The sequence below is a fragment of the Peromyscus californicus genome, unplaced genomic scaffold (genome assembly GCF_007827085.1).
Source record: "Peromyscus californicus insignis strain IS unplaced genomic scaffold, ASM782708v3 Scaffold_8__1_contigs__length_139910024, whole genome shotgun sequence".
NCBI lineage: Eukaryota > Metazoa > Chordata > Mammalia > Rodentia > Cricetidae > Peromyscus > Peromyscus californicus.
In genome coordinates, this window is record NW_026294606.1 from 129,032,703 (window position 1) to 129,058,155 (window position 25,453).

At 42.4% G+C, this 25,453-nt stretch overlaps 1 protein-coding gene across 5 annotated transcripts in view; it reads right to left on the minus strand.

The window, feature by feature from the left end:
- The window catches only part of Clgn (calmegin), a 30,415-nt gene extending 13,550 nt beyond the window's left edge, over positions 1 to 16,865 (minus strand). Inside the window, exons 1-8 of one of the 5 annotated variants that reach the window (XM_052728659.1) lie at positions 16,058 to 16,865; positions 11,075 to 11,227; positions 10,278 to 10,354; positions 9,618 to 9,676; positions 7,302 to 7,443; positions 2,883 to 2,964; positions 1,367 to 1,559; positions 447 to 636 (exon numbers count right to left, since the gene is read on the minus strand). In XM_052728659.1, coding sequence (XP_052584619.1) covers positions 447 to 636; positions 1,367 to 1,559; positions 2,883 to 2,964; positions 7,302 to 7,443; positions 9,618 to 9,676; positions 10,278 to 10,354; positions 11,075 to 11,227; positions 16,058 to 16,111 — 950 coding nt within the window. In that variant the 5' untranslated portion in view covers positions 16,112 to 16,865. Of the gene's footprint in view, positions 1 to 446; positions 637 to 1,366; positions 1,560 to 2,882; positions 2,965 to 7,301; positions 7,444 to 9,617; positions 9,677 to 10,277; positions 10,355 to 11,074; positions 11,228 to 14,795; positions 15,024 to 16,057 lie in introns of all 5 variants that reach the window. The other 4 variants (XM_052728658.1, XM_052728662.1, XM_052728660.1 and 1 more) reach the window with 4 other exon arrangements.
- Positions 16,866 to 25,453: the final 8,588 nt, after the last annotated feature.

The window sequence follows — 25,453 nt, forward strand, 5'->3', positions numbered from 1 at the left end:
TCTGAAAATTATTTCATACAAAATTATCAAAGCAAACAGTATTGCTGTTAAAAGAGTTTCATTGGCTATAAATGTCACCGACCCATTTGTTGTGATATTTTGTTTGTGTTCTGACAAATAAAGCTTGCCTGGAGATCAGAGGACAGAGCTAGCCACTAGTTAACCGTAGAGGCCAGGCAGTGATGGCACACACTTAATCCCAGCACTAGGGAGTTGGAGACAGGAATATAAGGCAGGTGGAAACAAGACCTCCTCCCCCCAATTTGGTCTGAGATTTCTTAGAGGTAAGAAGTCTCTAGTGGCTGCTGCTCTGCTTCTCTGATCTTTCAGCTTTCACCTTCTGTATCTGACTCCAGGTTTTTGTTGTTAAGACTGATTAGGATCATGCTTCACCCATCCTGGGCCAGTTCAGACTGGACACCACGTAGTAGCTGAGCTCCCCTTACCAGTCCTCCGGCTTGACTGCGCTGGGGTCGGGGATTTTGGCTCTGTCATCCCACTCATCTGGCTTCTTATCGCTGGGATCATCAATTTCTCTGGGTGGGTTGATAGGTGGAACCACATCCTCTAGCAAGCTCCCTTGGTTCACAACTTTCTGATCAATGAAGATTTCAAATGTATCATCTGGATTCATCACTGGAGAACAATTTTAATACTTTATAGTTATTATTCAGACAGACATTGCAAAGATACTTCTAAATACTAAAATGGCCTGAACTTTATGAATATAATTTTCTCCTAACCAGGAAAAACCAGTGTATTGAATCAAAACTTGCTGAAATCACTAGCTACAGTATTTTCTAAAATAAAGACAAAATTTGTTTAAAACTCATTTTTAAATAATAAAAATTTCCATTATTTCCACAGGTAAAACTACTCAACATCTAGCTAAACCTGGTGGGGACTCATGGCCACAAAGTGTCCCTCTTTTACAGTTACAGAATATAACCCAATCTTCCTCATATTAAAACAAAACCCTCAAACTTAAAAGGCTGCAAGTATATTACAAAGAACTCGAACTGTTTTAGAACCACTTGAGAGTTCCTGACCCAGTAAATATCACCCCTAAAAATGCATTTTTCCTACAAACATACATTCTCCTATGTAAACCCCATTCAGCAAAACAATGTCAGGAAAGTTGCATGCTACGTGACTTCCACTCAGGTATCTCTTCTGAACTCCCCTCACCCCTGCTGGGGGCTTTCTTTTCTCCCCTGTTTTATTATTTGACACAACTGTCTCCCCTAAAGATAAACTTCTTGAAGATAGAGACATTTGTTTTCTCCCAAAAGGACAGGCCCTCAGCAACTCTGCGGTCAGTGAGTACTTTTGAATGAATGAATGAATGAATGAATGAATGGTGTACCAAGGGTATAGAGGTGAGTCTTCCTGTCTGTGAAGAACTCTTTCAGATCAACATCTGGAGGTTTGGCATGCTTTTCTTCAAAAGCTCCAGTTTTGGGATGTTTGTGTCTGAAGATAAGATGAAGTTTATAATCTTCTCCACATTTATCTGGTCCAAACATGATGGTATAGGATGTTTTATCATAAAAGTTTTCCTTCAAAGAGAGATGATGGTCCAGATTAGCCCAGAGTCATAGTGCAGTCAGTGACTCTATTTTGTCCAGTGGGTGGAGTTTACAAACTATATTAAAAGCCAACTTATTGAAGAATTAATACAAATGACAATAAAGGATACGGCAAAGTGAAAACTGCTTCAAAGTAATGTGTTCCTTTAGACAAGCACACGCTACTTCCTTCCCGCAGGTGCTGGGAGGAGCTGGTGCCTTCGCATCAGAAAAAGGTTTCAACGCTTTATGCAAATATACATTAACAGTTCATAGGAAATTAAGCACATTTGTGACCTTAGATTGAAGTGATGGATTATTCATTGCCATTATTCAGGAAGATACCAGCAAATAACCTTAGTAAAATGTGCTCAGACACAGAGAGGAACTCGATTTCATCCCTTGTGGGGCCTACTCTTCTGGCACGTTATTCAGTACTCAGATACTGCAGCTCCAATGTTGCCACTGCCATGTGACCAAGCGTGTGTGGCTGAGTGAGTTTCTGTGACCAAGCGTGTGTGGCTGAGTGAGTTTCTGAGCCCTCCGAATCCCCATGTCATCTCATCTCAAATGTGGAGATGACAGTTCCTACCTTAGAAGGGCTCTCTGAGGATTCGCTGAGTCCAATAAAGCAGTAAAGGGATTCAAACCACCCTTCCACTGAGACGATGACCGACAAGACCTAAAACAAGAGCTTCACTAACTCCGTCCTCAAATGCCTCTCTTTTGCCTGATCCTAAAGCCAGCAGTTCAGAAAGCAATCCGTGATGCGCTCCTTGGAGCTTGCCCACAGCAAAGCCATCTCAGCATACCCGGGGTCTCCTTACTTCTCTTCTAGCCAGACCCCTGACAGAGCTCCCACTGCGGGCTCTTCTTTTGCAGAAAGCTGTGAGACATGTCCCCAACCTATCAGAACTGGACAGCCACTCTAGTTTTTTCTGTGTTTTGCCAACACTTGAAACAGCCCAGTTTTTCACATGGGCTTTGGGCCGCTCCTGCGTTGTGCTTGTCTGAACAAGCCTGTGAAGAGCTCCACTTTGACACCTCATGGACATCTCCAAGCACCTGTCTTTTCTATTTGCAGATGGGGCACAGTCACCTATGTTACTAATGAGCACAGAACTGATGTCTTCACCAAGTAATGCAGCTGTGTTATGAATCTTGAGGGCAAACTGTAAAGACCACATAGACTCATGTTGGAAAAAGACATAGTTACTTTTTTCAATTGAAAATGAACTTTTCAGTTGTTGTCAACCACTCCTTAAAATACTTATTGACTTTAATAAGGTGTTCTTAGATATTAAAATGTCATACCAGAATCAAATCATCAGTGTCTGCTAGCAGTTTAATGTATGCACCTCCACAGTCAATACCATCTTGGAAATTGACTTCATATCTAAATGGAGGAAAAAGAACCACACTGCTGATAAATAAAAGTTACTTCTTGCTCTTTAAAGTATAATGAATCACTCTCAATTCCTTTAAGCAGAATTATTTTATGTTACTACCAAGCTCATTCATATAAAGAATACCCGCAACTTACAGGAAGTGAGCAGAAATGCTCACCTAATGCTTCAAGTCATGATGTTAAAATATGAAAGTATTTTAAAATAATTACAACCAACTAGAGAAAAACCAACCATCTCACTGATGTAATTTTCCCAGCCAAAGTATTAAGGTAAGGATAATTTTTTTGTTTGTTTGTTTTTGTTTTTCGAGACAGGGTTTCTCTGTGTCGTTTTGGTGCCTGTCCTGGATCTCTGTAGACCAGGCTGGCCTCGAACTCACAGATATCTGCCTGGCTCTGTCTCCCAAGTGCTGGGATTAAAGGCGTGCGCCACCACCGCCCAGCAGGATAAAGAGATTTTTAACTAACAGGAACAGCAACCGGAAACCTCACATTCTGATGAGGTAAGTTCTCCCTCTCTTCTCCTTGACAGAGCTGGGCATCAAACCCAGGGCCTCACACAAGCTGGGTAAGCACTCTACTACTGAGCCAATCCCTGGGCCTCACACAAGCTGGGTAAGCACTCTACTACTGAGCCAATCCCTGGCCTCGGTATTCTGGATGTTCTGAGCTACAACAGCTTTCTCAGAAATTGATGATAACATTGGAGATTCAGAACCCACCACTAATTTTTATTTCAATTCAACTACATCTAAACCATGCTCAGTAGTTTGAATTTATCGAAATAACTTTCTCCAAAGAAGTTTCAGATTTTCACTCAAAAACTTGGGGTATTTCACACAAAAATAGCCAACTTCCACTGTCTAGTGTGACAGCTAAACACCTAAGTCTCTCATAGATCTGCAACATACTAGAAGTCTCAGCTAATTTTTTCTCTGTTTTAGGTTGTTTTTAAAGAAATAGTATTGCTAAAATGATAAGGCAAAAGCTTAAGTGTCTGATAAATTAATGAATCATATGTGAAAAAAAATCCATAAAGTAGTTCCCAAAGTGAAAAACAGTAAAAATAATGGAAAAAAGGTTTTGTTATATGAAGTGAAACAAAAAGATGAAAAAATTAAGAAACCATGTGCAGTGCTGATTATTTAATGAATGACTATGGTTTTAAATGCTTCCGAGCAACTTCAGCGACAAGACAAAAATAAAAATAAAAAAGCATATACAATCTGCCAGCTTAAACCCACTGATGTACTCATTTGAATCAAAAAGAGAGAAAGAGAAAACAAAGAAGAAAAGACCGTGAGTGACACCCTGTCTAACTTGGAAGCCTGTGGCAGGCCCTGCCTTGGCTCTTTGCTCAGCTGTCCATAAGAGGGCTCTGGGCACAGACTCTCAAGGAAAAAGCCCAAAACTGCTTCTTGAGTTTTCTGCCTGCCCCATTGGCATCCTGTGTGAGCACAAATCCTTTAATAAGCTCTGATTCTATCTGCTCACCTATGACGCAGGGCGTGGCCCTCACCCGCCTAAAGAACCTGAGGGAAACAAAGGCTCACAAATGTCACATTCTGTTATGGAACTTAGGAAAAACAATTTAAAAAACAGTTTAAAAATAAAAATTTATTTGTTTCCCCTAAAGCCTAAGTTTTACTTAAAACACAACTTGACAGTCTCGGGTTCTTTAGGCGGGTGAGGTGATGGGCAAGTCTAGACACTGCTGAGCATCCTGCAGCATAGCCAAGAATGTCCCACTACATCCTCCCAGGCCCTCTAGACTAGGGACTGTATATGACTGCCAGCTACCCAAGCACGATCCATGCTAAGCCCCCAGAAATCACTGCTGGGAATGCTACACCATGCCACTCTGGACCCACTGCAGCATCTCCACGCCCACGAGAAACACCCGTGGAAGGTACCTGTAGCTGCAGGCCCTGCCAAACACACTCTACCTGAAAGAGCTGTGTCCAAGCTGACAGAGTGACCTCACAAGCCTCGCCCACCTAAGCCATGCCTTTAAGCCCAGCACTGGGGAGGCAGAGAGGCAGATGGATCTCTGAGTTCCAGGCCAGCCTGGTGTAGAGTGAGTTCTAGGACAGCCAGGACGACACAGAGAAACCCTGTCTCAAAAACCAAGAGACGCAATAGGCTTATAAGACATTTCTCAAAAGAAGAAACATATGAGCAAAAGCATACTAAAAGACATGTACTGTCGTGAATCAGGAAAATACAAACCAAACCTTACTCAGGTGGAACTGCTTTAATGAAGAAAAAACAAAACAAAACAAACACACAAAAACTAAAAAAATCACCCCAGAACAAATAAACATGCAAAACTGCTTAGGATGTCAAAAAGGGTAATTCTTATACATTGATGGTGGGACTATGAATTAATACAGCCGCTACGAGAAACGGCACGAGATTTCTCAAATGAAAACCAGAACTACACTCTGAGCCATTTATCAGCTCTCCCAGGACAGGGAACATAGCCACAGGAAGTGTAATCAGTCCGTGAGATGCCCGCACTTGCAACATTTACTTAGCATTATTATCGATTGCCATGATGCAGGATTAACTGAAGTGACCACTGATGGTGGGTAAGGGAAAGGTGGTCCATATGCCCAATAGGATACTGCTCAGCCACTTAAAAAGATTAAACTTTTATTCACAGAGACATGGCTGGGACCATGGAGCATCACATTAAGTAAAATAATTCCAACAAAAATCTCAAGACATTCACTACATGGTCTCACTCCTTTTGGAGGTAAAACATTGATTTTATAGGAGTGAAAAGGAGTCATTAGCGGTTTCGAACTGAAAGAGAGAAGAAGGAAAAAAGGAAGCTAAAGATCAGGGACCAACATACACTCAGGAAGAAGTTCTGGTGCCCTCTGCAGCAGCAGGTGACTACAATAATTTATGTTCTAGAAAGAGCCAGAAGGGAGGGTCTCAACACAAAGAGGTGATGAGTGTTTAAAGAGACAGAAATGTGAATTTCCATTACATACTGACCGTAACATATCTATTAAAATATCAAACACCACACAGATAGCATGTGTAAAATTAAGATTTGAACAAATATTGAGCAAAAACAATAGTACAAAACTGCTATTATATGAAGAAGTGATCACAAAGGTTGGAAAAATGTTTCAAATTTCAAAGCATTTCAGATCTCAGACTAGGTGCGCTCGACATGTGCTGACATGTGCACACACTGGAAAAGGAACCAAAAGTCAGCGGATCCATGTGCCAACCATAGCACTTAACACACAATGTTTTCATTTCAGCCCATCTGACTGCTGTTCAGTTCTTGATCCTCTTTATTTTTTTCAATACAATCATTTCACAGTTATTGGGAAATTTTTAGATGTGTTTTTCTGTTTGCTTCCTATCTGGCAAGGGATCATTTTCCTGTCAGTGATTGGCACAGAAAACACTCCATTCATTTTATCCCTGACAACTTGAATTTTGTATCTGTTTCCTGTACAACCCTTTTCAAATGAATAGTACATTCATAGAGTGATGCTCTATACATCTAACTTCTAAGAGAATGATAGTGAGGCTACCTTAAAGTCTCAAGAAAGGGCTGGGGAGATGGCTCAGTAGTTAAAGCACCTGACACCCAAGCATTAGGACAGAGTTCAGATCCCTGGAACCCATGTAAAATGCTGGGTGAACATGGAGGCCAGCCTGTAATTCCAGCCTCAGAAGGTGGAGGCAGGGGATTCACGGCGCAAGCTGGCTAAGGAGACATGTTGCAGATTGAGAGACTCTGTCTCAGTGAACAGGGTAGGATTGCATCAAGGATGATCCCAGCATCACTCTCAGGCCTCCACAGTGCGCATGCAGACCACACCGCTGATGTCAGTGCAGGGGGAAGAGAAAGTCTCTTCAGCATGGGGCTTTCAAAAGAGCTCCACGCTCGAAAGACACTGACCTGCGGACAGTTTCCTATTAGAATTAATCTGCTACCTTGAGTGGCTCGGTATGAACAGGACCATAAACTGGCCAGGCTTATGGTCCTGTTCTGTGTCCTGAGGTGACTGTGTTATCAGCAAGGAACTAGAAAAACTAAGATAAAAGTGGTGGCTTCAGTGTACCATCCTTTATGGTGACAGAATTGTGCATACAAGACATGTGATGTGTAGTTTATCACTAAACTGTTTGCCCCCCCAAAGCCCAGGGTGTGGTTATGTATATGGACATCTGTATATGAACCTTGAAAGGGAAATGTGGGAATTTTTTTTGTTATATACAGCACCAAGACCTAACATACATTCAGATGCCAAATTACACCAAACTAATACAAATTAAAAAGTCTTAAAACTTACTGAACTACCAAAGGTTTATCAGAGAAAACAAAAGGTTTTGAGAGGACGGCAGATATTGCGTGGTGCTTGGCTTTAGACTTCAGAACCAGTCCTCGGTCGCCGGGTACCTGGTCTTCCTTCAGCTCTTCTATTTCCCATCTTCCTAAAAGAGAAAGCAAAGCAGTGAGCTGAAACAGAAGACAGACAGGAAGCCACATCTCAGCAGCTGTTAGCAGTCATCTTTCCCGTGAAAACTGATTATGGAAAAATAAAACCAAACAGCACATCAGGAAATAATATCTGCAGCTTGTATCTCCCCTCCTCCCCCTCCCTCTCCTTCCTCCCCTTCTCCTTCCTCCCCGCCTCATTCTTCCTTTTCATCTTCCCCTCCCCCATCTCCACGTCCTTTCTCTTCCTTTCTTTCCTCTCTCCTCCTCTTCTTGCCATTTGTCAGAAACTGGTTTCATTTCCTTAGTCCAAACTCAGAAGACTAACAAATAACATGGCAGGTACACTTCTAAACGAATGCTTAGAACTTCTTGATCTACTCTCAATGAAACAAATGATAAATAGGCTTTATCTTATAAGGTCTATGAATGCTGACTTTAAAAAATGAGCTATAAAAGCAAGTGCCCTTCCTGTCTGTGAGTTCCTTCTCTCAGGTACATCTTCTTGATCAAGAGAAAAGTTTGCCTTGTCTGGATACTTAGAATAAAATGAAATTTAAAAAAAAAAACAAATAAAATGAGATATTTAAAAATGTATACGAGACAAAGTGCATCGTTAACTGGAAGTGAGCAGTCTGCACAGCAGTTGCTGTAGGTACTGGAGTTGCATTTGAAAACTATCTCAGCACACAAACTCTTCTCCGATTAAACTGCGTGGCTGTGAGCCAGGCGGGCTAACTGTAGCCCCGAAGTTCTGTGTTGGACATCACTCTTCTGCTCCGTTAAAATAGGAAAAAACAAAATCAACTTATGTTAATTTCAAAATTATATGTTTGAAAATTATATATGTTTGTCTGTTCCAACTAAGCTCAATTCAGCAAAAGATGGTTATTTTGTTATAATGTTTGAACTCACAATTATTTTTATGGGCACATTTAAATCACTAATGCTCTAGACTACTTTTTTTTTTCTAAAGAACAATACCACTACCACAAGTCTTAAGATCAAATCAGCTTGAGTTTTAGTCTGTCACTTTGTATACACTATTGGGATTTTAAAAGGAATCTCAAGGATTTTCAAGAGCAACACATTGTTGTATGTGCCTGTAATCACATCACCACTCAGATAGCTCAGGCAGGAGGATCGCATGTGTGAGGGCAACCTGGGTCACATAGCAAGACCCATCTTAAAAATAAAATAAATGCGGGTTTCCCTAAAGCACACTTCTGTCTTACATTTTTCTAGAGTGAACATTTTACTTAGTTTTTCTTTAAAAAAACACAGTTGCTTAAATCAAGCATTCTGGTATGTAGTGATACTGGGTTTATTTGGATCAATTTTAGCAGTGTATCCCCTGGACCCATTGTTTCTTTGAGGGGAAGAATTCCGTCAATGGTTTTAGCTTGGTCCACACATGTGCTCACGAGATTTCACAGACATGGTGGCAGGAGCGATTTGCTGGGATGGCGAACATTTTGTGTAGAGGAAGGCAGGCAGGCAGGCATGTCTTTCTCTTACACAACTCAGAAGCTGTGGGAGGGAAACTGACAGCTGAAGTCTAGCACATGCTCTGATGGGACCGCCTGCTGAGTCTGAGTTCTAGGCCATGTGCTTAAGGGTGTAAGGACCTCCCAGACAGGGGAATTCCCCTGCTGGTCCCCTGCAGCAGAGGATATAGGATGCTTGAGGAGACTGCTTTTAGAGCAGGAGGGGGGCATTCTTTTGTCATTCTCCAAGGTGGTCTTTCTAGGGAAGAGAATATGACCCCCTGAAAGACACTTCCACAGCCACCCTGAAGACAGCGCCATCAGGGATCCTGTGGATGATGGGCATGGCCTGAAGCTGTGGGCTGCAGTGGTGGCCATGATCTTAGAGTGCTCATTAAGACACCTCTGCTCTTGATCTATGAGTGCCCAGGCTTGAGGGAAACATCCAGAACAGCACAGTGCAAGCTAAACCCCTGGGGTCAAAATCCAACTATGGTTTAAGAGTCAGAAAACTGGTTCAATCCGGCAGTCCCTGAAACACTGAAAAGGAACAGGGTGAAAAACTGAACATTTCATTGTGAGGTCTGGTTGGCACTTCTGGCCAACATAATTTAACAAAAATACAATCTCAAAGGCTAGTGAACATGGGTTATTGTTATCTAATATTTAAGTAAGTATTTTACCATCATATATGGAAATTTCTGAATCCATATCATCCTTCTTTGCTTTTGATAAGACCCACCTGTAAATAAAGGTGAAGACAGATATTTGCCATTAAAATAAGATATGCAACTTATAGATAAAACGAATGTAAAAATACAAGAGGTTACCTAACATAATCAGTTTTCATTCAAAATAAATTAGTGCCAAGAAGTTAATAAGTTAATCTAGCCTTTGAACAATTCCAGGAGGCTTGACATCTGCTCTTCAGTATCGGTGCGGGAGTAAGCTTGCACACCAGGCCTCAGTTTCTCAGTATCGGTGCGGGAGTAAGCTTGCATACCAGGCCTCAGTTTCTCGGTGGGAGTTGGGATGGACTACATATCTGCTAGCAGAGACTCTGGAGCACACTAGTCAGTAGTGAACCGTTACAGATAGGCATGCCATCGCTGTGGCTGCAACAGTAACTCAGAGTTGTCTTGTGAATCTCCACTGTTAACATCTGCCCTAGAGAACAAGGAAATGCTCTGTGTATTCTCTGCATTCCTAATTTGTGTCTCTCTTTGTATAAACACATAGCTTTAAATTATTCCACAAAGTCACAGGAGAGCTGATTCTCATAGACCAATAGCTTCAGAAAACCCATCAAATGGAAGAAAATGCTATCTTTCAGGAGCACTCACCCAGCCAGCTTTCCACTGTCAAATGTTTCTGTAAAATACACTTCTCCTATAGGCTGAGGTGTCTTATATTTAATAGTCTAGAAAAGAGATTTTTTTAAAGCCAAAGTTATTCATTTTTGCAAATATCTGAAGTCATCCTGATAGTTCAGAACCTAGTACGCAGTGTGCATGGGCAGTAGAGATTCCAGGCGGCATGGGCTCTGGTTGTAAAACTCACCTCTTAGTAATGTCATAATGAAACCTGTCATTTTGCACAACTGATGTCTGGTGATAAAATTTTAAGTGTTTTCCCCCACTTGTCATCTCACAAATGTACTTGAGTGGTGAGCATGCGTGCCAATTTTTTAAAGTGTGAACTTTTAAAGACCCCTCTAATAGGGTGTTTGCCTAGGACACTCCTTCCCTTTCAAACCCACCCTCCTCGTGTGCATTTTCTACACACAGAGAAATAAACAAAAGCCACTTCCTTTACTTCTTGAAGAACCACAAGTTATGGTGCCTTCCATTTTGTCTGGCAAAGTCTGATATCATCAGAACTAGAACTAAAGGCATTTGTCTTTGCTAAAGAACTTGATCCTCTTTAACCAGCGAACTCTTGCCTTGGTAGTGGAAACTTCCCACATACTCATTGAGCACAACTGGCAGAGGTGTCATCAATCAGCTGTAGGATGCTAAGGAACACAGTGGGAAAAGCTACATTTTCCCATGCACCGAGAAGACTAGCCCTGTCAGAAGGGATCGGTCACTCCTATGACCATGGGAAGAATAACATAACATTTCTCTTGCAGCTGTCTTACCCCTGAGGAAGTTTCATCTTCTTTAATATTACTCTCTTCTGAATTTTCATTGAAGTCTTCCACTTCAACACCATCATTCATAAATTCTGCATTGACAGTGATGAACAGAAGACTCAAGCATAGTCCAACACCTTGGAAACGCATATTGACCATCTGTAAAATTAAAGCAGCCAGCGAAAAGTCAGGCACAGATGCGGCGTGGTAAGAACCACTGGAAGAAATAATTTCTCCTTTATTCTGGGATGGTTTTATCACCAGTAACATTATTTAAATTAAGCCTTGAACAAGTAAAACACCAACTTCACATTTGCAGTTCTAAGTCTTCCAGAACCAAAGAGCTAATGGTATAAAAAATATAAAGATATCAGCAACATCGTCTATCAGATGCAAATAATATGTTAATTCATTGAAAAGAAAAAAAGCTATCATGATCCCTAAATTTTCACTTATATTATTTCAAATAATGTAGCTTAAGTATATGCAAAATTAGACATTTTATAATTATAAGGCTAGAGTCCACTTACATCTAAACACCAAAAACCAAGCATTTTTAATCATACATTTAACATAATAGTGTTTTGCCAAAATCAAACCCCACGTTGTAGAAAGCTGTCTGCTGGGGACCATGTTCTTTTGAACTCATTGTTCCTATAATTCCATGATCATCACATAGTTATCTGACCACATGTGCCTTCAAACACTGCATAACTGCTGTTCCTTGTGTTAGAAGAAATGCCAAATGCAACCTGTCGTCCTCTTAGCAGAAGTGCTGGATTTATGTAATTATGTTCTCACCCACTGTCATTAGTATATACTAATTCAAGATCTCTCCCTTGGTGCTAACAGACTTTCGAGTACTGTTGGGCACTGAAATAGTTCAGTGTCACTGATTCAAAAGCAGTCATACAATAACACATAATCATCATGTATGCTATTCTTTCCCCAAGAGCTAACATCAACATGGGGACATTTTTAAAGTAGATTCTTAGAACTCTAAAGCTTTTCAGACCATAGATAGCTATGGACATTTCTGGGCCTACTTAAGAAAGATGGCACTACAGTCACCAGAATTGCTATGATCAAAAATGACAATTGATAATCACAGAGATTGGAGAAACCGGAACTCTCACCCATTGCTGAGGTGTGTCAAGGTACCATACCAACAGAGGTGGGAAATAGTGTGGCAGGTTTCAACATGCCCCAGTGATTCCACTCAAGGATAGCCAACATAAAACCCAAACTTATATCCTCACAAAATCTTAGACACAAGCCATGAAATGCAGTTCTTGTATCAACTCAAATGTGGACCAATTCAAATGCCCTTCAATTCAAGAGTGTACAGGCATAAGTTGAAGCACTCATACCATGGGAAAGCACCCAGCAACAGCAAAAGAGAGAACACCCATACAAGACTGCATGAACTCAAGACTACTGAGCCCAGGGAAAAGCCATGGGAAAATCATAAATGTACCATTTCTCTTTAGAGAAAGAAGAACCCCGAGAAAACAAGAACTGGAGACTATGTGAGACATCAGCTAGATCAGGACTGGGGGACAGCTGTGGGCATGTAGGGGGATGAAATGTCCAATGTTGGAATTTGGTAACAGTTACCCAACTCTATAAATATAACTACACATATTAAGCAGTTGAACTTGATAGTACCCAAATTATATATCATTAAAGCGGTTTATAAAACATCACAAAAAAGCATTATTCTATCAAACTAGTTCAACTGATACAACCCCTTTTTAAATCAAAATTTTAGATGAATGTCTGGGCCAGAGACTTTGATTTCTTCTAAAGGTTGCTGGCTACCACTCTCGTGTTTACTTTGAAAATGTACATTTTCAAAACCACTAAGTAGAAATCTACCTTGATGGGAGCTTTCTATATTCAGGTACTGCCATCTTTTGGACATAGACAACATACACACACACTTGCAGAGTAAATAAATTAATGTAAAAAATTTAAAAGAATATCAATATCACCTTAGAACCATGTTTTCTCTTTCAAAATAAATTTTCAGTTTAAGTTCCTGGATGGTTAATATTGTCAACTTGACAGAATCTAGAATCACCTGGACAAAGTCTTCTGGGCAGGCCTGTTCATAGGGGTTTGTAATTTGTGTTAGTCCAGGTATGAAGACTCTTTCTTAATGAAGGCAGCACCAACCCCTGGGCTGGAGTCCTGAACTGAAGCTGAGCCCCAGTGTTCATCTCTCTCTGCTTCCTGACTGCAGATTCCTCTTCCCGTTGTCATGCCTTCCTGGTCACATGGACTGTGCCCCCTCAGACTGTAAGCCAGAAGAAGCCTTCTCCCCTTAAGTTGCTTTTACCCAGTGTTATGTCTCAGCAACAAGAGAATTAATAAAGAGGACATATACCTGATCACTTGATCATACGACGATTCTGTTTTTAATTTCTGAGAAGCCTCCACAGTGTTTTCCACAATGGCCGTGCCCAGGGATCCAGGGGCTGTTTCTGTCTCCACACCCCTGGGATTGCAAGTGCACACCACCACACCCTGTTATCTTTCTATAGATACTTTTTGCTTCTTCCTATGAAAGCTATCTGAGTATTCCCAAACCCTACAGATCAGAGGTCACTCTTCAGTTTTGAAGAATTAATCAGTCTCAAAGATGACCCAACACCTTCATTAATTTGAACTTGCTCTTTCCTCTGAATTGAAACATTGTGCCCATTAAGATGGCCTGAGGAACTAGCTTAATCCCTAGGACCCACATCAAAGAGAACTGATTTCCAAAGGCTCTGACCTCCACACGTGTTCGACCACCCCACCCATAAATAAATAAATAAATAAATGTACTTTTTAGTTTGATTTTTGAGACAGGATCTCTGTTTAGTCCTTGACGTCCTGGAACTTACTATGTAGACGAAACTGCCCTCAAAATCACAGAGACCCACCTACCTCTGCCTCCCAAGTGCTGGGAGGAGAGATGTGCGCCACTGTGCCTGGATTATTTCCCCTTTCTATTACCATCCCCTCGGGTGGACTTGGCTGGGAGCGAGCTCCCTGCACAGCACTAGCCTGGCATGCCCAAGGCCTTGGGTCCCACGGAAAACAAAGCAGGGCGAGGTAGCGCTCCGCGTCCCCTGGGGTCTCTGGTAACTAGTCTCATTAGGGCATTTGTGGAATGAACACATTTTCACCCCTCAGCCTTCATTAGGGACATGACCTCCTGACAGATATCACTAATTGTCACTGTGTCATTTACACTCTGGTTAACCTTCATAACCAACCCCTGCCTTCTTGCAAGCCTGATGTTTTCTAACAACAATTCTTAACTTGGACTCTACTTAAAATATTTTCAGTAGTTCTTATGGATTGCTTCTTTCAAGACTCATTCTTTTATTCTGGGTATTTGCCTTACATATTTTTTAAGACTTTAATTATGTATATGTGTGTTTCTCCTGTAGGGTTATGTACACGTGTGTGGGTGGGTGCCAGAGGAGGCCAGAAAAGGGCATTGACGCCCTGGAACTGGAGTTACAGGTGGTTGTATCTGATGTGGGTGCTGGGAACTGAATCCAGAGCCTGTGCAAGAGCAGTGTGTGTTCTTAACCTCTGAGAAAGCCCTCCAGCCCCAGTACTTTCCTTTTTAACACACGTACACTCCTGTAAATAGCTCCTCTTATAACTGAGGATTTTTGCGTGTGTTCAGGTCTAAGGCGGACTGAGGCATCAGATGTCATTGACGTACCTCAGGAGTGCTCGTTGGAGACTGTGACTCTTTCCCGTGGCTTCAGAAGTCTAACTACAGAATGACAGAGGTCGAAAGCTTCCTGACCTTGCTGCCTTCTAAGTGGCTAGCGCTGTTGTCCAGAGGGCAACAGAACTGGGCATGTGCTCTGGGCCTCTTCTCACCCATGAAGTGAGAGAGTTGAGTGGCATGAGCTAAAGTCCCATCAATGCTGACGGTTCCAATTTTCTAATTACAGAATTAAGAAGGAAAATTTATTAGACACCAAAACAAACCCTGAAGCTAATTTACAGCACCCACCAGTGCATATCCATCAACACATGCCACCATTTACATATGTAAACCATCCCGACCGACCAGAAAAACAGGACAAAAGAAGACTATCTTGTTCGAAGAGTTTGAGGGACAAGGTCAATGTGACTGGATGACCACACCAACAAAATGTGGACTATAACGTCGTCAAAATTAGAATTACCAAAAACAGGGCTATCTAGAGAGATGTAAAAATGTCAGGGCAAGCAAGCAAGTAAGCAAACCAAAAATGCACGGTTTACTATTTCATGCATCAAAAAGTTTCAACACAAATTAATCATGTTCCAAATTGACCGTATTGTTTTGCCTTATTTGTTCGTTTCTGTGCCTTCCGTCTCCAGTTCCCAACTTCCTAGCCATTTATCTGTTAACCCTGAACGAACGCCTGCAGAGCCTCTTTTTCCTGGGTGGGGCAGATGCCACTTAAGTTCAGCTAAAGTATCTGATTGATAGTAAACAGGCTTTAGATAATGAGTCTCTAGTCATTAAGGTTTAGCTGAACTCAACACACTTCGTTTCCCTCCCCAGTGGCGCCCGCTAGGCTCCACCCAAGTATCTAGGGAGTGGCCAGGACTCTCCGGCCACCTTCACCGGGTGGTGGTGGGGTCCTTTTGGCTTCGCAGAGGTGGATTGCACAGAGGTGGGCTGCTTATGAGGAGCCCAAGTTGGTTTTGTTTACGTTTTCTAGAAAGATGCGAAGAACTCCCCTGGGAGCGTGGCCAGGGCTCCGTGGAAGGGGGCCACAATGGCAACCGCTGGGATAACGGACTCCAGGGGCTCCAGGCTGAGCAGGGCACCCGGCCTTCCCCAGCGCCAGCGCAGCAGGTGGAGGACTCTGAAGTGGCGTCTCCCTCCACCCAGGGCTGATCTCTGTACCCGAGGCTGGCAGAGCCCACCCGCAAGCGTCTAGCTGCTGCACCTCCATCCTTGAACTCAACCTCCAGCCTCACCTGGCCGCACCCAGCTGAACCTTCTGGACTCAGAATCGGGTGCAGCCCGGGCATCCGGACCGGATTCCTCACCCCGGCCCCGCGGTCCACACACCTGTCCTGCGGGTTTGTGTCCGGCAGCGGCAGCTCAGGTGTCCGACTGGCTGCTACTCGGTCCCCTGCGTCTCCCCAGACCGATCCCGCCGGCAGCCGCCCAGCAGCGACTGCTAACTGCGCATGCGCGAGCGGCCGCGCCGGAGGATGCTGTAGCCGCCCCGGTGCGCGAGCCGCCGGCTCAACCGCCGCTCGGGACCCAGCGGCCGCGCGGCGACCCTGGGGATGCGGTGATTCCAACGTCAGCTCCTCTCTGGAGCTCAAGCTGCCCGCTCTGCAGACTGCTCGTTTCTACGTGTCGCGTCTTAATTGGCTCCTGGATGGATGGACGGACGGATCTAATTTAGTTTAGTTTTTCTTTTTTCTTTGTGGTTGTTTTGTTCTGTGACGGGTGTGTAGCCAACAGTTTTTGATCCTCTTTTCTCTACTTTCTGACCTTCGGACCACTGTTCTGTTAATGCAGCACTTGGGATCGAAGCCCTGTTGGTGTGCACTAAACGAGCTCTATCAGCGGCGCCACATCCCTTGTCCCCTGAATTTTATCTTAGTCACGGTTTTAGAGGATTGTCAGGATAGGCATGCCAAATTTCATATTGTAGATATTTTTTTCTATATTTCTGTATTTTAACAGCTTAGTGCCCATGATTACCAGTCAGGAAGCTTCCTGTTTCATGTGTTGTGACATCTTAAATGCTAACATTATAAATGAAACTGTATATTTTTCATTCTACCAATATTATTAAAAATTTTACAGAGACACATAATTGCTTTATTAATCTTGAACACTGCTTGAAGGTGTTACTTACTTTTTTTCCTTCTGTATGCTTCCAATTCTGTGTGTGACCAAACTTTGAATCTGTGTAAATGTCTTGTTTTCTGTCCATCTATGCTCAGTCTGTCCCCTTGATTTAGGATGTGTCAATCATCTTTGCTTGAATCAATTTTACTGTGGTTTCATTACAGTAACTTAACACATTTTCATTATTAGACACAAATATAAATAAACATAAATACATCTTCACTCATGAACCTATCCTGTCTAAGCATAGGTTCGTAGAGTCTGTTTTTTTTTTTTTTTTTTTTTTTTTTTTTTTTTTTTGGTTTTTCGAGACAGGGTTTCTCTGTGTAGCTTTGCGCCTTTTCCTGGATCTCACTCTGGAGACCAGGCTGGCCTCGAACTCACAGAGATCCACCTGGCTCTGCCTCCCGAGTGCTGGGATTAAAAGGCGTGCGCCACCACCGCCCGGCTCGTAGAGTCTGTTTTATCCAGTCACATGCTCAGTTACTGCAGTACCCAAAGTGCCCTAGGTTAACTGAAGGAGGTGTCTTCAAGTCAGTTCTGGTAGTCTTTGGACATGAGCCTATCCTTTCTTAATTGGTTCTTTGGAATATGTTTTGTATACAATTTGCTGACTTTGGGGATATGCAAACACCCTAGGAACACAATAAATAAGGAACATGTCACTCCCAAAAGCTTTCTTGACCCCATCCCTAGCAACCACAGACTTATTGTGGAATCTGATAGAAATGGAGCTTAACCAGCACTTCTTTTTCTGGCTCCCTCCAGCCAGCGTGCTGAGACTCATCTGTGTGTCTGGATCCAGTGTTTGCTCCTCCTCACTGCTGCATGGCTTCCCACTGTACTGACTTACAACTGTTTACAGATCTCCTTTTTAATGGATGTTTGGAAAGCTTCCAATTCAGAGCTACTGTGAATAAAGAGGACAAGTCTCCTCTTCAGCAGCGACCAGCAGCAGAGTGGGTGAGATGCTGGAGGGTCTGCTTAGGAAGGTGCTTAGCTACTTGTTACAATGTGGCTGTGCCATCCTAAGTTCCCACCAGCAAAGTGCAAGAGTTCTTGTTGCTCCTCCACTGTTGAACATGGACCGTCTTTAATCTGAGCCTTTTGAGCAGCCGGTTAACAGGGTCTCATAACTGTTTAAGCACTATGTGGTTGTCTCATACAGTACTAAGTCTGTTCTGTCAGTCCAGTTGTCCTGTATTCTCACAAGCAGTGTAGGAGAGGAAGTATATGCCAAAGAGGTACCCATGCACCCAAGCCCTGCAACATCACATTTTTTTTTTTTTTTCCTGCAGGGTCATGGACTTCCTCTGAGGCTCTGCCCCAAAGCTCCATCTCCAGCCTCTTTCGTGTGTGTATGGAAGACATGTTGAATTTTTTCAAATATCTTTCCAGCTTCTGTGAAAGTAATAAAATGATCTTTTAAAAACTTGCTTATTCAATGTAATAACAAGTTTCCTAACAGGCCCCTAAGGTTCATACACCCTGGATTAAATACCAGAACAGGCCGTGGTTTGGTGTATATGGACAGCTAATACTGCACTGAGAAATTTTGGACCAGTTAGCATTTGTTGTTATGTAGTGTGTGCCTGTGATCATTATCCAGATTAAGTATTATTACATTTACACCGTTAAAGAATGTGGAAATTTGCTTTGATCTGAAACAATTTAGAAATAGTGGACTATAGCTATTTGGGGTTTTGAAACTTTGCCTTCATTGTGGAGAGCCCTGGGTTCAATACCCAGTGCCAAGAAATATATATTGAGTTGAATTCCCTTATATAAACATGTGATCACCTGGGGTTGGTAGTGCTTTGTGAATTTTACTTCCCCTCAGCTTTTTCTGGTTTTCTATGAAAACTGTCTGGTTTAAGCTATATGTCTGGCATCCATTTTGAACTGTATCTTTTTTAAAAAAAAATTACACATTTCATCTGGGCTTATAGACAAAAATCTAACATCACCAAAATAAAACAACGAATACAAAAGGCTTCATCATTAAATGGTAGAAGTGTCTACTAAAATCCACAAAGCTAAAAGTGTCTACTAAAATCCACAAAGCATCTGTAAATGGATGCCAATGGTATTTCTAAAATATTTGAAAAACAAAAATCATGTTCTCAGGAGAAACAGCTGGCCAGACTTGAACACCCATCATCTGTTCACACTTTTCACAGTTCTTTCACAGTGGGAGGTGTTTAAGTACACAACCTCATGACAGTTTTCCACGCCAATATTAACAGCCCATGTCTTCATCTCCTCTACCCAAGAATGAAGAGATGTTTATCATAACTATTAATATGTAAATATTACTACATTGCTAGGTACTTCAGACTCTGCTAAAGCTTAAATCTGGAATGTTCCCCTAAAGGTCCATGTGTTGCAGGTGTGTGAGGGGATCCCTGCAGGTGTCATACAGGGAAGCAAACCACACACAGAGATGAGAATGAAAACCCGGTGCAGATTGACTTCATCAACCTGGATCAGATTTTGGGCTTCTAATGCCAGACAGTTCATAGTAGGCATATTTGAACACACTAGAATTTGGAAAAGGGTCTCCAGGCAACAATAATTCCCATAATCATTCCATTTCCAGGTGTTGAATAAAATAGGCAAGCATAAGAGAATTATAATGGGGCTAGAGAGATGGCTCAGAGGTTAAGAGCACTGGCTGCTCTTCCAGAGGTCCTGAGTTCAATTCCCAGCAACCACATGGTGGCTCACAACCATCTGTAATGAGATCTGGTGCTCTCTTCTGGTGTGCAGGCAGAACACTATATAAATAATAAATAAATAAGTCTTCAAAATTAAAAAGAGAGAGAGAGAGAGAATTATAATAGCTAACAGAGGACCAAGGAAAGGGGAAAGCCACTCTCCATTCACCCATCTCTTAATTCCTGCTAATACTTCTGCTGTGAGCAAATGGGTGTGATATGGCCGACTCCATATAAACCTTTATAAACAATCACTAGCATGACAAAACAGTATTATCATGTGTCTCCTATAACAGGTGTGTCCTTTATCCCCTGTGACAAAAGGCATTTGGATTCTGCATGGACAAAAATGAACATGCAACACAGTCATTAAATGTGACAGAATCATTTTGGGGTTAACTGTCGTTTCCCCAAAGTCTCCCCAAGCTATCTTACTCTCTCTCTCTCGGGATATCTCATTTTGGTGGATTTGTCTTATAATTCTCTTATGATTGCCTATATTAATTAGACAAGCCATGGAGACAATGCATTCTGCCATGCCCTCGATCATGGCCACTAATTTTTCTTTAAAAACTTAGAATTGGTGAGATGTAGAGGGCACGAGTGTCTTGTACTCACAGAAAAGCACTAAGAGGGAGGAGTCTGGAATAATCATTCTGGGGAATTAGGGTTAGTTAGGTCTGTCCCTTCAGACAGCAAAAATGTCACCAGGTCATTAACAGCCTCCTCTCTCAGCTCTCTGGTGGAATGCAGGCATTTGATTTCATCTCCCTCATTGAGGAGACACCCCTCCATGACTAACGTTCCAGGTTCTCTTAGTGCTTCTCTGTGAGTGTGAGGCTTTTGTGCCCTCTGCCAGCGCCAGCGTGGACCCAAGCTTGGTGTGTGGAGGGTGGTGGAGTTGGGACCCAGTGGGAAGTCCTCAGCTCACTGGGGACCTACCTGCCTGTAAAGGAGACAGTGGGGCTCTTTCTCCTCCTCCCTTTCTCCCTGGCCCTGTGCTGATGAGCTGCTCTGCATACACTCACACAGTGATTCGCTACCTTGCCACGGGCCCCCCACAAAGCAACAGTGCCAGACAACCATGATGAGACGCTCCACAGCTATGAGCTGCAGCAGCCACATTGTAAGTTGATTGCCTTAGGTATTTGTGGCAAGGATGTGTAAATGAACGAATCCCTCCCCCACCCCCGCCTGTTCCTGAATAACCAATCAGAGGCTTGATATTAATTACAAACTGGTCTGTGGCTCAGGCTTCTTGCTAGCTAGCTCTTTCACCTTAAATCAACCCATTTCTATTCATCTATGCTTTGCCACTTTGCCCTGGCATTACCAGTCTGTTGGCATGTTGCTCCTTGGGCGGTTGGCTGGCTTGTGGAGTCCGCTTGACTCCACCTTTCTTCTCCCTGTCTCTTTGCTTGGATTTCCTGCCTGGCTATAACCTGTCTTGCCACAGGCCAAAGCAGCTTCTTTATTAACCAATGGTAGCAACACATATTCACAGCATACAAAAAGACCATCTCTCAAATATTATTAAGGACCAGCCTTAATAATCTTCCCAGGAGCCCAGAAGAGAGGCTACGAACAGCAAGAATTATTTTCAGGGAAAGAATCTATGTACACCATTCTCTTAGTCCATCTACTTTATTCCTCCGGGATAAAAATCCTACCTACACAGCTTCAGTTCTGCTCTCACACCTAGCTCCTTTCTTGCCTGATTTCTCTCTACATTTATCTGCTGTTCCCTCTAAGTTCTATCTTAATTATCTCATCTTAGTTCTGCCTCATCTAGGTTCTCATCCATCTAGTTCTTTCCCATCTTAGCTCCTCTCCCATCTCCTTCTTCCTCATCTTGTTCTTCCTCATCTTGTTCTTCCCCATATGGCTCTTCCTCATCTTCCATCTTGTTCCTCTAGTCCTCTCTTCTAGCCCTTCAATCTAGTTCTTCCCCATCTAGTATATTCCTCTCCAGTTCTTACCCATCTAGTTCTTCCATTCTCTTTTCTCTGTCCAGTCCTTGCTCTGAAAATGAAACTGCCTTTTATCCCTTTATCCCTTATCCTCCAAGCTATCTCAGCTTCCACAGTTTTTGGCAGGGTGAAGGGAAGTGTGCTCGGTCACTAGGCAACTTGACTAGGCAACTTCCATCACAGCTAAATGTACCTGTAAGTAGAAACCCTTTAGTTCTGAGTTAATTGTTAAGGGTGGATCTAAAACTAGAGATAAGACTTTGGAAAGGAGAAAGTTAAGCTTAATTAGCACATCCGCCAGGCCAGCTAGTCTCAGATAGTCTAGATCCTTAAGTCTGTTCTTAGAGAGTACAGAGGTATCTCTGATAAGATACTTTCGTCCCTCCGGGGATGGTCCTGGCTGGATGCTGCTAATGACAGTAATTACAGAAAGGCCTAAATTAGGGATCCTGGCTGTGCTACTGCTCAGAAGGTTACCTAAATATTCCTTTAGTAGAGGGGAATAGTGCCCAAAGAATGATGGAAAAGTCACAATAGCACACGAGAAATTCATAGCAGGACATCGCTAATAATCAAAAGCCAGTATCACCAAGACTCCTTGAGCCTCGGCTTGACCTCTGGAAGGCCCTTGGCTTCTTCCAGGTCTTAGTTTGTCATAATCAGCTGACATCCTACTTCATATATTTTTGCAACTTGCAGCAACCATCTCACAGCAGGGATGGAAAAGACTAACATGGTCAGTAGCAAAGAGTGCAGTTGGTGGCTTTTTATATCAATACTTGAGAGAAGGTTGGGCAACAGAGAACAGCACTCATACTCCCACAGTCTGCAGAGCTTAAGGAAGAACGTTCATTAAAAACCTGGAAAATCCATGGCCGGGCGGTGGTGGCACACGCCTTTAATCCCAGCACTCGGGAGGCAGAAGCAGGCCGATCTCTGTGAGTTCAAGGCCAGCCTGGGCTACAGAGTGAGTTCCAGGAAAGGCGCAAAGCTACACAGAGAAACCCTGTCTTGAAAAACAAAAAACAAACAAACAAACAAAAAACCTGGAAAATCCGGTTCCTACAGACCTGCTGCAGTACTCAGCGCCTACGCATGTGCCTTGTAGAAAAGTGATTTCAACAACAGACTCAATGTTATTGCTATAAAGTAAATGCCCAAGCCACCAGTGAAGCAATTCTTTATGCCCCCAAATCGACACCAGATTCTTTGAGTCTCCTCCTGATACACCTTGAGTCTAAGATCCTGAGTGGTAAGCCAGGTCCATGACTCCCTGCCACCCTGCATTTGGGAGCAGCAGAGATGGGCACTCTACTCAGTACATCAGACAAAGTTCCTAGAAATGCTGTGTGCCAGCCTCCCCAACTCTGCAAATCATTTCTTTATGGACAGGGTAACTGTTTTTTGTTTGTTTGTTTGTTTGTCTGTTTTCTATTTCCTTTCTGTTTCCTTCCAGCTCCTGCATGTTCCAGGATCCAGCTGTGGTTCGAATGGCCCTTTGAGTATCAGGGCATCTGCCTTCAGCCTTGTGTTGTGCTGTCAGTCCTTCAGTGCCTGTACCAGCAGAAGGTCCTAACCTCCCGGTCCTTCTGCTCCTGGCTTGGATGACTTGCTTACAGTAAGCAGTGTTTGAGGAATATTGCCTCTTGAGAAGAACTGCACCTGGAGGGACCTTTGTTTGACTTTTTGCATTTGCTTAGCGTAGGCCTGGGGAGACAATTTGGATCCTAACATACCATATGCATTTATGAATATGAAGTAAAATATTTAATTAAGGCACTCCAAAAGGTGAAATTTTCAGTTAAGTTTAAACTCTTTGGAAGGCATCTGTGCTGCTGTTCTTTTCACAGGAGAGGAGAAAATGGATGCAACTGTTCACTTTCTGCAGTCTTATAAACGGTCATGTGCCACAGGTCATACTGAGTCAAATGTGTGTGGACTGGCGAGAAAGCCTAGTCACCTGACTAAACTGATGAACCCCATGTCCTGGTGAGACTTGTTTCAAAAGAACAAGGCAGATGACTACTGAGGAATGCCACCCAAAGTTGACCTCTGACCTCCACACAAATGCACATACATGAGCATGCACACCTGTACATTTACGGGTGTCTGTCCACACAAGAACATGTATACCTGCACATTTATGGACATCTGCCCACACAAGAGCATGCACACATACCTGTGTATAATATATACACACAAAATTAAGTCATAGCATTTGGCTAAAATATAAGAAAAAAGAATTATCTCTTATCGTTTAAAATATATAAAGTAAATGAAATATTTCACTATTGAATAACTGCCTTAAGAGATGCTTATAAAAAAACTGGACTAAAAAAACCTTAAATACCAGGGAACTCTGTATCCAACAATTCAGAATACTTTAAAAAAGCATTTTTAAATCATAAAATCAATATCCACAGAAACAAGTGAATGCAACATTTGAAAAGGCACGTTAATGGACCACACATTCTTGTCTAAGCTACGGAGCACTCGAATTCACAAGAGTCCTCAGATATTATCACACAGATAAACTCATCCTAACAGCAATGCAGTCAGAAATCAATAAAGAACAGATGGAAAGATAACTTGTTCCCAAACGACTCATGGACCCAACTGTGACATTTTTAGAAATGAATGACTATCAAAAATATGTCATATACCAAGGTATCTGATGATAGGTTCCTATGGCGCTTGGGTGGGTTTATAGCTGAGACGTGTTTATTAAAAGGCAGCTATAAGACATGGTGGTACAAACAGGCCCAGGCTGGATCTATGCTTTCTAGTTCTTTAGATATCTTGGCAAAATGATCACAACACACAGATCAGTTCCCACAGAGCCTGTCCATGACAGCAGCACACTTCTGAGCTGTTAGATATTTCTGTGTAATGGCCTTGATGTCTACATCAATAAAATATAGTTTTTAAATGTTAGTAATGTCTCTAATTGTACTGTTTTAAAATTCAACTTTTTAGGCTAAAAATATCCCTGACAAAAGCTCTACTTTTGTCTTGACATAAGAAGTCATTTAATGCCTTCAAGTACTATGTTCACTGATTTGTCCTCTTCTAGGTAATTTATCTCCCCACACTTCTTGTTTCTGAAAGATACCGTTAGAAACCAACATGTCAGAGGATTGGGTATGATAAAGTTTCTTCTTGTATGTTTATTATCTTCAATATTCCTGAAATAAAAACAAGAAATCTGTAACATTCAGAAAGAACTTTTTAATCAGTAAAGATATAACCATTTCTGCAGTAATTTCCTGATATTACTCAGTTATTGTGTTCACCTCAATATTATCACGCCATCTCCTTGAAGCATCAACAAAAGCTATGGTTCATCAATTCATCACTTGCACTGGTAGGTAACACCAATATCAACGTGGTTGTACTGTTAAATTACCAAATGTAGACTTCATCTGTAGGGCTCCTGAGAAAGCGAGTATATAAAAGATCATTGCAGCTAAAGAAACACTGTAGGCCGCATGAAAGTCACTTTGAAGAGACCATGAGGAGGGCAGGAGTGATGGGGAAGAGAGAAAAGAAGATTATGGATGCAGGTGACATGAAAGCAAGAGAGGGGACAGGAGGAATGGGGAGGAGACAGCAGGACCACACAAGGTTTGGGGGAGATGGGGAGGGGAACAGGGACAACAAAATATGCATGAAAATTCCATAATAAAACCCATCACTTTGTATGTTAACTAAAAAGCCCCTCAGAAGAAAAAGAAACCAGGGTTGGGGATTTAACTCAGTGGTAGAGTGCTTGCCTAGCAGGCGCATGGCCCTGGGTTTGGTCCTCAGCTCAAAAAAA